Genomic DNA, 12,655 nt, shown 5'->3' with positions numbered 1-12,655 from the left:
AATGCATTGTGGGAGAGGGAGGAAAGCAGCTGATCTGATATCTATCAAAAATGTGGTCACATCATTGCAGGAGGGGTTGAGATGTGGTGTGCAAACACACAGCGCATGAAGAATTGCTGCAACTCTGGACATGCCTGTGAGCACGGCGCACTAAATCCTACGAAACATTCAGCACTGCTATCCACGCAAAATCATCAATGTTGAGGAGTTGCTTCCTGCTGACCTGCCAGCAACACAAACGTTCAACCTGGAATTTCTTGCTTGGGTGGACGTGGGCAATGAATGGCTATGCAACATTCTGTAGACAGAGGGTGCCAATTTCCATCTGCAAGTACACATCAATAAGTAGAACTGCAGAATATGGGCAACAGAAAATCTGCACGCACATCAACCGATACCACTATATTCTGCAAAGGTGACTCTGTGGTGTGGGCTGATAGCTTCATTCACAGAAGGGCCATAGTTTTTGAGGATGGGAGTCCTGCAGGTTCTGTTACCTGTACCACCACTGGTAAACACTAGGAGAGTCTTTTAAAAACTAATGTCATCCTCACCCTCAACAGCATGGATGTGTGGGTAGGATTGTTTTTATGCAACATGGTGCTCCTCCACACATTACATAGCCAGTGAAGCAACTGCTGCAGAGGAATTTCGGAATGCTACTATTATCAACTGTCATTTCCCTATGGACTGGAGATCCAGATCACCTGACCTTAATCCATGTGACTTCTGGTTGTGGGGTTATATGAAAGATGTTGTGCTCAGTGCTCCAATTACAAACTTAGTTGAACTGAAGGCATGCACTGCGCTATGCATTCTGAACGTGACCCCTGAGACACTCCGACTTCTTGTAGAACATGCTGTTTCTCGATTTCAATTAGTGCCAGAAAACTGTGAACAACATATTGAACATGTCTTGCGCGATTCTCACAACAATTAAAAACTGATATCATTTTGCTTTTTATGCGGTTTTTGACCACAGGGCTATTAAAAATCGATTTATCCCATCCAATGTGGTACAACATTACCGTGGTGGGTAGGCTTATCTAACTAAAGATGCCACAACTGTTAACTGCCAAACTTTCATTGACTTTGTTGTCCCATGACAGTTCCCCCTGTATCAATAATATGCTGTTCGAATTTGATATCATTCTGAGCAGTGGTTCTCTTTCTACAGCAATTTGAAACTGGAACTTTAAATATGGACACCCCGTATTTATCTGACTTCTAAAGTCACCTGACCTCAGTCCTACTGCACACATCTGAGATGCCAGTCAATAACAGGAATCTCAGATATTGATACCTCACTGAGGTAGAGCACTAGTTCAGTTTGAGGGGGGGTATATGAAGAAATCCGTCATAGTTTTATAATACAAGCCAGCCAGTCAGCTAAAAAAATTTAGGGAATGAGAGAAAACTTAAATGAGGATGGTCAAGTCTCCATTTAAGCTCAAGGTTAAGTCTAGTGCCTTAATCACTGTGCAACCTCAGACAGGTTAGGTGACAGTTGAACTGTCACAAATCGTCCTAGATTTCGGGAATTTCTATCATCTCATGAAGATCGTACAGGCATGCCTAATGCAACTAATCAGTAACGAAATTTCAGTCTTCTCAATAGCGAGGTGTGTTCGAAACATTCTGGAACATTCGTAATTTCATGCCAATGGTGTGTTGGAGCAAAAAGCAACTGGCATCCCTGCACACACCTGTGTCTAATGTGTAATTGCCAGAAGTTTTATTGTTGTATATCTGTTAGTTTTTGTTCAGTGCTGTATCGAGTAGAATGTTGTGTCGCACAGTTTGCCAATTTCAAGATGGCAGAATAAAGGGAGCAATGCATCTGAATTGAATTTTGCATGAAACTCAAGGAAACCTTCACACGGACACACCAAATGATGCAGGAACCCTACGGTAATAAGTGCATATGTTGTACTAGGTTTTATGAATGGTTCATATGGTTTGAAAATGGCTAGACGAAGTTAAAAGACGATCTTCGCTCAGGACACCAATGTCTACCAATGGCACTCATGTCAGGAATGTCAATGAAGTTAAGAATGCCAATCAAAGACTGACCGACAGAGAGACTGCAGAAGAATGTAACGTTTCATCTGGATCATGTCATTAAATCCTGAAATGAATCATGTTGCCACCATGTTCATACCACGGCTCACAAGTCAAGACCAGAAAGACCTTCGCCTCACAATCTGTGAAGAGCTTGTGGATTGCGCAAATGAGAATGAGATATTCCTTAAGAGAATCATAACTGATGATGAGACATGGGTCTACGGTTATGAGGTTGACACCAAGATTCAGTATTCAAAATGTGTCAGGAAAGGTTCTCAATGGCCAAAACACGCTTACCAGGTCAGGTAAAATGTCTCACCCATGCTAATAGTTTTCTCTGACACTGAAGGCTTATTCATCATTAATTGGTGCCACAGGGACAAACTGTTAATTGATAGTACTATCAGACATGCAACACCTACGAGAAAATGTGAGAAGGAAATGACTTAAAATGTGGCAAGACAATTTATGGGTCTTGCATCACAATAACACAGTCGCACATTCATCCCTGTTGGTCACTGTGCTGCCTCATCCTCCGTACTCTCCAGACCTGGCCCTTGCAGACTTTTTTTTTATTTCCTAAGTTAAAAAACCCTATTTAAAGGATGAAGACTTGTCATGATATACAAGATAAAAGAAAATTTACAGACGGCACTTTGTGCGATCCAGCAACAGGCATACCAAGACTGCTTCCAGAAGTGGAAACAGCACTGGGAGCAGTGTATATCAATTGTGGAGCAGAGTATTTCGAAGGAGACCATGCACAATAAGTAAAATGCAAGCACAGAAAAATTTTGTGGGCAATGTTCCAGAATTTTCTGAACAGACTTCATATTTGCTACTGCTGCTGTTAAGGAGAAAGAGTCTGCCATGTTTTACTACATTTTTCAAGTAAACACTTAAACAACTATCAATTAACCAGTTATTAAACTGTTGAGTATTTGTGTATCATCTGAAGCCTGTTTCTGCTCACAATAGCTATGACTTGCTGGAATTTGTTTACTGAGTAAGAGACCTTTTCCTTAAAATTACTAAAAAATGAACCAACGGCACTCCAAATAGTCTAAACAATCAATATGGCAATGACATCATTCAGGGCCATCACTTGTCCTACACAAAATACTTTTAATTAGACACCACCCATGGTACACAACCTTGAAATAAATTAGGGAACAAAAAATTATTTTTATTGCAGGCTTCACGACTAAACTGATAACCAATTACTCAATATGTCCTTGGATTCAGAAGTGACAAATGTCTTGGATATTATTGTTCATGGCAGCTACCAGTAAACATCACCCTAATGACTAGAATAGCATGCTTCATAACTCAAAACAATGAACTATTAACCAATATGGGAAATTGATACAACAAAAGAGAAGAACATTAAATTAGTGGTGGTGGTTAGTGTTTAATGTCCCGTCGACAACGAGGTCATTAGAGACGGAGCGCAAGCTCGGGTTAGGGAAGGATTGGGAAGGAAATCGGCCGCGCCCTTTCAAAGGAACCATCCCGGCATTTGCCTGAAACGATTTAGGGAAATCACGGAAAACCTAAATCAGGATGGCTGGAGGCGGGATTGAACCGTCGTCCTCCCGAATGCGAGTCCAGTGCATTAAATTAGTGATGGAATCTTCACACTTCAGTTACATGCAAGATGTAAGATAATGATCAATGGAATGCTCTTTTAGTAAATCTGTAAATAAGTTGCACAAAACAACTTGTAACAGCAAACACAGACACCAAGGGATCAAACTTTATGTAGATTTTGAGTTACATGAAGAAGAGAAAGGGCTTAAATTACTAAGAGTGAGGAGGATAATAGTAAAAATAAGGATGAATTGAAAGAGGCAGATGGGTCATTCCATTTTAAATCAACACAATTTTGGGAGATTTTCAGAACTGATGTCTCAGATTTTCATGTATGCAGCAATATATCATAGACTTATGAAAAAATACCAAATTTCAGTTATACAGCACAATTATTTTTGAAGTTATTAATTTTTAAAGATTTAAATTTTTTTATAAAAATTCATATTTTTGCACCCTTAGATGGCCATATGCTGGCAACCAGTGATGATATAAACCTGGGAGTGGTCTCATTTTAAAGCTGTTGAATGGGGCTTTAATATGATATGCCACAAGATAGGGGTTACAATTTTTAAAAAATTGAAAACTTCAAAATTAAATTTTAAAATTTAAATTTCTCAAAAAGTGGAAATTTTAAAAATTTCAAAAAAATTATCAAATATAGTTTGTAATGTCTTAATACATATATCAAAATTCTATCATGGGATCTCAATGGGATCATAAGATAATGGGCTTCAGGAATACACGTTTTGTAAATAATGTACCAAATCAGTAAAATTTTATTTTTGAATTACTAATTTTGTTACGCAGTGTGCAGGACACTACTAAATTAATAAAATGCAATGATTACTTTATTGTGTACCATGTTTGGAAACCTCTCTTTAAAAGAGAACTGAAGCTGATTGGCCTACAAATAGAGGGAAATCCTTTTTACTCAGATAAAAAGGGGATTTCCCTCAGGGGAAATCCCCTTTCACAAGGTGGAAGTTGATTGGTCAAGCAGATACGACCATTCATTTATAGCCAGTGTAGCGTCAGAGTTGCTTGTATGAAGTTCATTTGATGTTTCCTGTGATATTGTATGTTTACAACACAACCAATTTCTTGGCCACTGCACTTATTAATTTCTCACTGTTTTTCCTTTGCAGGATGGATACCACTGACAAGATAGTAAAAATCGTTTGTTTTAATCCTTTTAATATGCCTAATCACTCTCATGCAAGAAAAGGTTTGATACTTGTTACTTCATGGATGTGTGAATTGATTCCAGGAACACCTGAGTTATCCAGGGTCTGTGACAGTTGTAGGAAGCAGCTGACAAAGTTGAGAAATGAAAAACATCGAGAAATTTCCACTTGAACTAGCAACATACATGAAGGAGGTCAGCCTGATACTAAAATTGAAGAAGCTGTTGATATGCCATTTTCTAATGAATGTGAAGCTCTGAGTTCTCTTAACAGCTCTCTTTTAGATATAGGAGAATCGCCTGTAAACAAAAAGAGGATGCAATCCAAAATTTACTCTATTGAGAAGGCCAACAGAATCAATGTGGCTGTCAAGAGAAAACTGTTAGTGAATGCATCTAGCAATGATGAGAATGATGATTCACAAGACGAGTTCTTAGCACATGTAAAGAATGTGTACAACAGCTTCACTAGTAAGAAAAAGAAGCTTCAACTGCTGACTCTTATGCCCGACAGCTGGAGTGTGAGGGAAGTAATGCAGGGATTTTCGGCCTTTAACTACTTAGTTTGACAAGCCAAGATGTTGAAGAAAAAGGGTGCCTTGTCTTGTGCTGGTCTGGAACCAGGAAAAAGTCTGTCAAATCATACCATTCATATTGTTAAAGGATTTTTTACAAGTGATGAAATGAGCAGAGTGATGCCAGGGATGAAGGGCTTTATATCAGTGAAAGATGGCAGCACAGGTGGTAAATAACATGTTTCAAAAAGGTCGATGCTTAATAATTTAAAAGAAGTGTATATAGTTTTCAAAGAAAAATTCCCAGCTGTAAAATTGGAATTTTCTAAGTTTGCAGAACTTAGGCCTAAAAATTGTGTGCTAGCAGGCCAGAGTCGAACACACTCAGTCTGTCTGTGAACCACTCATCAGAATGTGAAGCTTATGTTTGAAAACGCAAGAATGAGTTCAATGACAGATGGCAAAATTAAAACATACAAGGACTGCCTGCAAATGATGGTTTGCAGCCCACCATCAACTGACTGCTTCTTTTCAAATTGTGTTTCATGTCCAGGTACTAAAAGGATTAGAGAACTTTTGGAAAAACCATATGAAGACAATGCAATTGAGACTGTCACATACAGACAGTGGATCTCTGTGGATAGATGTAACTTGGAAATAATTCAAAAACATAAGTGAATTTGTTGATGTATTTTGTGAAAAGCTTCCTGTCTTCCTTCGTCATAACTTCACAGCAAAGGAACAAAGTGCATTTCTGAGACATACCAAGGAAAATTTTCTGGAATGTGAAGTGGCTGTCATTTGTGACTTTTCTGAGATTTATTCAATCATTATGCAAGATGAGACACAATCATGTCATTGCTCAAATAGTCAGGCAACCACCCACCATTTTGTGGTGTATTTTAAAGAGAAAGAAGTCAAATATTTAAATTTTGTAATAATATCAGACTGCCTCAACCACAACACTACAGCCGTCTACCTGTTCCAGACAAAGTTGATGGAATATCTGAAATGTAAGTTTCAAACACCTCCCAAAAAATTCTTCTGTTTTTCTGACAACTCTACGGCCGAATACAAAAATATAAAATCTTTATTAACTTGCGTAATCACAAGCAAGATTTTGGAGTTGAGGCTGAATGGCATTTTTCAGCAACAGCACATGGCAAAGGACCATGCGGTGGGATGGGAGCCACAGTAAAAAGACTAGCAGCCAGAGCAAGCCTACAAAGACTGTATAAGGACCAATTTATGGATGGAAGGCAACTGTTTGAATGGTCACATCAGAACATATCTAACATAGACTTTGTATTTGTGACCCTTGAAGAATACATTAAAACTGAAGAACAACTGGCCAACCGGTACAATATCGCACCCAGAAACTTCATGCCTTCATACATCTCAAATGTGGAACCAAAGTAAATGTGAAATTATTTTCTTCTGCAGTTGTTTCAAGCATATTTCCTGTTGTAGAGGACATACAGCAGATAATATTTGCAGATATGAGTGGGTATGTAAAATCAATCTATGGTGACACTTGGTGGTTGAGTTATGTTCTGGATAAAGATGAAGACTGCAGTAAAGTGCAAGTTACATTCCTACATATCCCATACCACCCGATACACTGTGGATCCATTTTGCAGATGTGATATGCAAAGTGAATCCCGTCACACAGACTGGCTGAACATACAGTTTACCAGACAGTGAAGTGAACAAATGTGTAGGTATCTTCCAACAACTGAAGTCTCAATGAATTAATTTGTTAACCCTTAACTTTACTCTTAATATTGGATTTTTAATGTTACACTTATGTCTCTATGCGACCTTACTCCATTAAAAAAAAATGTAAAAGTAATATCTACTGCTTGTTTCATTGTGATGTGTAGCTTGCTTCATTCAATGAACTATTAAAAATTTTCTGAAATGATACTAATTCTGGTATTTTTCACAAAATGTGTATTTCTGAAGTCCTGTATCTCCTGATCCCATTGAGATCCCAAGATAGAATTTTGATATATGTATTAAGACATTACAAACTATACGTGAAAAGTTTCTGGAATTTTCAAAATTGCCACTTTTTGAGAAATTTAGAATTTTAAAATGTTCATTTTGTTTTATTGTAGCCCCTATCTTGTGGCATATCATATTAAAGCCTCATTCAACAGCTTTAAAATGAGACCATTCCCAGATTTATATCATCACTAGTTGCCAGCCTATAGGCATCCAAAGTTGCCAAAATATGAAATTTCTTCATAAAAATTTAAATCTTAAAAAATTAATAACTTCAAAAATAATTGTGCTTCATAACTGAAATCTGGTATTTTTCCACAAGTCTATGATATATCGCTGCATACCAAAAATCACGGAAATCTGAGACATCAAGTCTGAATCAGTGTGTCAATTTGACATGGAATGACCCAGATGACTCATCTTACCAATATAAAATATTACTGGCAAATGGCCAATAGCTTTTCAATGTACCACTGCCTTAAAAACGAAGAAGACATTTAGAGTCCACAGTGTCATCAGTCTAACATCTCTAGCAGAAAAGATGGCACAGACATTTAAACTGACAGCTACAACAAAATTGAGTCATAACACGAGAATATCAATTTTCTCTCAGAGCAAAAACAGATTGTGTAACTGTAATGATGACAATTCTCTCTGAAAGAGTACTAATAGGAAAGAATTCTGCATTTACTTCATGGGCAGAATGCTCATCCTTTACGCAGTATCTCACATAAAAGCGAGTATGTGTTTCGAATGTAAGGGAGACAGAGCCACACACCCACCTAAACTGTATGGAGGGTGGCTGGAAACAGAAGTCTGCAAAGGGAGAATCATAAAGACTATTAAATACACTAATAGCCTATCACTACTGGGGAGAAATAATATCTTACAGGATTGAATGAAACAAGCAAGAACTATGGCATAGATGTAAATTTTGACATGTATAAAGAAATTAGTGTGAAATACCACTACAAATCTTGGTTTGAAAACTGGGCAGTAGTATAAGAATTTCAAATATTTGGAGTGTCTGGTTGCAAAATATGACTACCATCCAGGAAATTAGACTGCAGTTTAACACCACAAAGCCTTCACTTATAAAGAAGAGGAGTAGAGTAGTCAGGGATGGTACTTACAGAAGCAGTTTAGCAGGTGTTACGTTGGAGAATTTCGGAACTTAGAACTAGAGGGAAAATGAGAAAGGATAAACCTTTCTGTAAGGTTTTGAGATGTATTGCTAGAGCGTAAACTAAACTGGAAGATAAAAGTACATGAGCAGTTAATCGCAAGTTACATCAAACTGGGACATTTCAAGATTTTGATTTTACCTTCTCAATTTCTACCAACTTCCTAAAAATTCAGGATTAAAATCTAATGTACAGTCACACTGTGTGTTCCATTGCATTGCCATGTCCTGTGACTATCTGACAGGTACAATAGTCCAATCTAAAAAAACATGACATACAAAACTGCCTGTAAACAATGGTGAAATGTTTCCTAATTGAAATTACGTATCATACTGTGCAAAGAATTAGTATTTTCCTCATTCACTTTTCAAAGCATTGAGCAAAATTTTTTATAAGTCTCTTGTGTGCAAGCAAAGCAAAATCTTTTGTCAACTATAGGTTTTATGAGCAGAACTGCATTAGATACGGTAATTGCTGCATGATACAGAAGTAGTTTTTTTTTTAAACTACTGCTCCTCTCTACAAACATATTTGTGCAGTTTAAGTTCTCCCCTTCTGCTTCGGCTTCATATAGTTCGGGAAACTATAGTATCTGCTCAGCAAGCATGTGAACTTTAAAATAATAGTTTACTTAAATATATATATATATAAAAAAAAGAAGCTTCCAGGAACGGTCCCCAAGACTCAATTCTAGGTCCACTGTTGTTTCCCATTCATGCACACGACCTTCTATTTAATATACAAAAAGCAGAATTTCTTCTCTTTGCAGATGATATTAGTACTGTAATCAAGGCTTACAAAAGTTGATACCACCTATCACATTTGACCTGTGACATCATGAAGGTGGCAGCCAACACACACACACCCATGAACAAACATCAGTAACACGCGAAACATTGCAATAGAATGAAAGTAACGGAACAACTGCAGAAGTATGGGGTTTTGGCAGGGACAAACTAAATAAAAAACAATAACAATTGTGACACTATCCAAAAAAAAAGTAACCAAAAAATTATGCACATGAATTCCTCAACAACCAATTCAACCAAAAAACGCAAAAAACAGACATTTGATATTGGACATTTTGCTTGACCTAGATTCAGCTCGAACAAGATAGTGAAACCTGGATCCCAGACAACCTGAAAAATCTGGTACAGCAAATTTTGTTTGGCCTATATAGCTCACACAAAGCCCATGATACACACAACCCAGAACTAGGAGAAGTAAATATTATCAAAACCTAACAAGACCAAAATAACTACAACCCATGACACACATGACTAAAAACTACTAAATATGAACTTACACTAGCAACGCAAACCACAAAATCATAAAAATCTACTCCAACAGAAATTTTGATATGCCCATCTCAAAGAAAATTACAAACATAAAGAAACAGACTACACTTCTTGCAATAAAAGACCAAAAATAGACATGCTTACTAACCAAAGTCAGCTGACAAACAATTCTAGACTGGTATGTGAACACACACACCAAAAGAACAAAATAGTCATTTCTGAAACACTGAAAACACCACAACATACACTCATCCTTGTTTCAGGAAAGACACAATTTGCCCAGTTTAATAAATCCTGCACACTGATGGCACCTTGCACACTCCACCACAAAGCCAGATAACTGTCGAAATTTAATTGTAGACCCCATATTTTCACCCATAGCACCCACCACTGAATGAGTAGTGAATTTTGTTGTAAACTCTATACCTAGTATCAAGCAAAACACCAAAGGAAAACAACTTTCAAATCATTAATAGCACAACGAACTAACAATTACAAAACAGAAAACAAATCAGTGGCCAGAAACTAATGATATTCAAACAACTCATTGACAAGGCAATGAAAAACTCCCATAACTCCGAGTAAAACAGAAAAACTCTCATAACACCAAGTAACACACAGCATGAAGTTCAATTCCACACTAACATCACTTACAAACAATTTAGACACAAACATTCCACACTGCTTACTCCAACACACCCTCTGCATACACAATCCATTTAAAACACACCATGCCTCAATGACATCACACAACATCACGAGTGAAAGACAATGAGTGGTATATGGCCTTTCGGTTAACCTCTAATCAATCCAAACATACAAACAGCAATAGAAGAAATGGTAAATAATGATCTTGAAAGTATTGCCAAGTGGTTTTCTGCAAATGTTCTCACTCTCAATTTCAAGATCTGACAGCCACATCTAACATTTGGCGAGGGAACAACAGCTTGAGTGCCACATTCAAAATTTTTAGGTGTCCACATTGATGGCAATCAACTTAGTTTAGCCACATTTGCACTTTGAATAATTGCAAATCTTGGGGAGAGAGAAATCAGTGAGTCGACATATTGGGTCTAGTGCAGCAGGGGATACAACCCGTCGGCTTTGGACAATGACGTCACAAGTCGCCAGAGAGCAGTTTACCATTTTCGCTTTTGCCGTTATGTTTCAGTTTCGTTTTTTTTACTGATTGCTTAATAAAGTGGATCTGTTTATTCTATCTCGTGAGATTTTTTTTTTTTTTAAAGCCAAAAAACACTTATCAGCCACTGAAGGAAGCTACAACACTAAGAAGAATCGCTTCTCGATTGGCCACTTGTGACGTCATTGTCCAAAGCCGATGGGTTGTATCCCCTACTGCACTAGTCCCGACATATTTTATAAATTTTCATTTAATAATTCATATGGAATAAAGTTCTGCAGTAACCTATTTTAAAGAAATTGTTCATTGAGGAAAACCATACTGTAAGAATAATATGTGGTGCTCACCCACGATCATCTTGCCTACAACTGCTTAAAGAGATTTTTTACTACTGCCTCAAAGTATATTAATTCCCACATGAACTTTGTTGTAAAAATCACCAGCAGCAAAAGGAACAATGATGTAAATAATTACAATATAAGAAGGAAAAATGACATTCATTACTCCACATTAATGTCATCTTAAGCACAAAAAGGGGGTGCACAATGTCGCCACCAAAATTTTTAATCACTTGCCCAAGGATATAAAATGTCCGACAGAGAGCAAGTTAAATCTGAAAACAAACTGATATTGTTTCTCCCTGATAACTCCTCTTATTTTGTAGAAGAATTTCTATTATTGTGATGTGTGAAAGGTGGTGGGTAGGAATAGCAACTAACATCTGTACATTTAAACAAAAGCTTACAAATGTTTATCACGTAGCTGCAATTACAAAATAATTTGAGATGTGAATGTAAAATGAATCGTTCTACATCATTATGATCAATCTTACAAATTAGTCAGGGAACATGAAACTAACTAAAAAATATGCTTGAGGTACTCTTCATACCTTCAGAGGTCGTGTCTGCCACCACACTGTTCCCCTGTGAAGCTGTTGCAGAATCAGCTCCAGCAAGTATATCAATACATCCATTGATACTCATATCCCTCAAACGTTGTTCTATTTTGTCCTCATCTTCTCCCTGGATATCTCCAGGTGTGGCATCTGCAGCTGCTGCAGCAGCTCCTGAACAATTGAACGATTACAGAGTACTGATTCATACAAAAAATATTTATTTATTGGCCTATGATATGCACATGGTGATGCACAAACATACATTTGATGTTGGACATTATGATAATTTGCTTGCATGAAGTAATACGGCGAAAGTTTATACAAACATGAGCTTACATACATGTTTTCTGAGAAGTTATGAACACACAAATTACATACTCAGTTACACATTTTTATTTTAGTGCTGTATTCCTCTCACACATATACACAACAGTACCTGGTTGGACATTCTTTCTACACTTAATCTGCTTAGTAGCAGATGATACAGATGCAAGATTTTTGCACATGCTTGCATTAATGTTTTACTCTTTACAAAATTCTTTGCTGCAATTTGTTTCATATTTCTTTCCGCCCATGTGGAGCAGAAATTCACTTGCACTGTAGAAACAAAGATCAAGTAGGAATGATTTTAATTTTTTTATTAAATATAGTCAGGGACTTAAGGTTTTTTATTTCTGATATCAGGCTATTGTCTATTTTAATGCCTTTGTTGAAGGGAGAGTTTTTAAAGGCAGAGGTGCGCATTTCTTTAACATGGAGTTTCATTTTCTGTCTA

General features: G+C 37.1%; 1 protein-coding gene across 1 annotated transcript in view; it reads right to left on the bottom strand.

Annotated features, from left to right (window-relative positions):
* Nucleotides 1-12,655, bottom strand: part of LOC124555743 (methionine aminopeptidase 2) — a 104,688-nt gene that overhangs the window by 85,443 nt on the left and 6,590 nt on the right. The window contains exon 2 of the mRNA XM_047129766.1: nucleotides 11,875-12,051. Coding sequence (XP_046985722.1) covers nucleotides 11,875-12,051 — 177 coding nt within the window. The remainder of the gene's footprint in view (nucleotides 1-11,874; nucleotides 12,052-12,655) is intronic.

Source organism: Schistocerca americana, chromosome X (assembly GCF_021461395.2).
Source record: "Schistocerca americana isolate TAMUIC-IGC-003095 chromosome X, iqSchAmer2.1, whole genome shotgun sequence".
Taxonomy (NCBI): domain Eukaryota; kingdom Metazoa; phylum Arthropoda; class Insecta; order Orthoptera; family Acrididae; genus Schistocerca; species Schistocerca americana.
The sequence above is the reverse complement of the archived record's forward strand: the minus strand, read 5'-3'. Positions and strand labels throughout refer to the sequence as shown.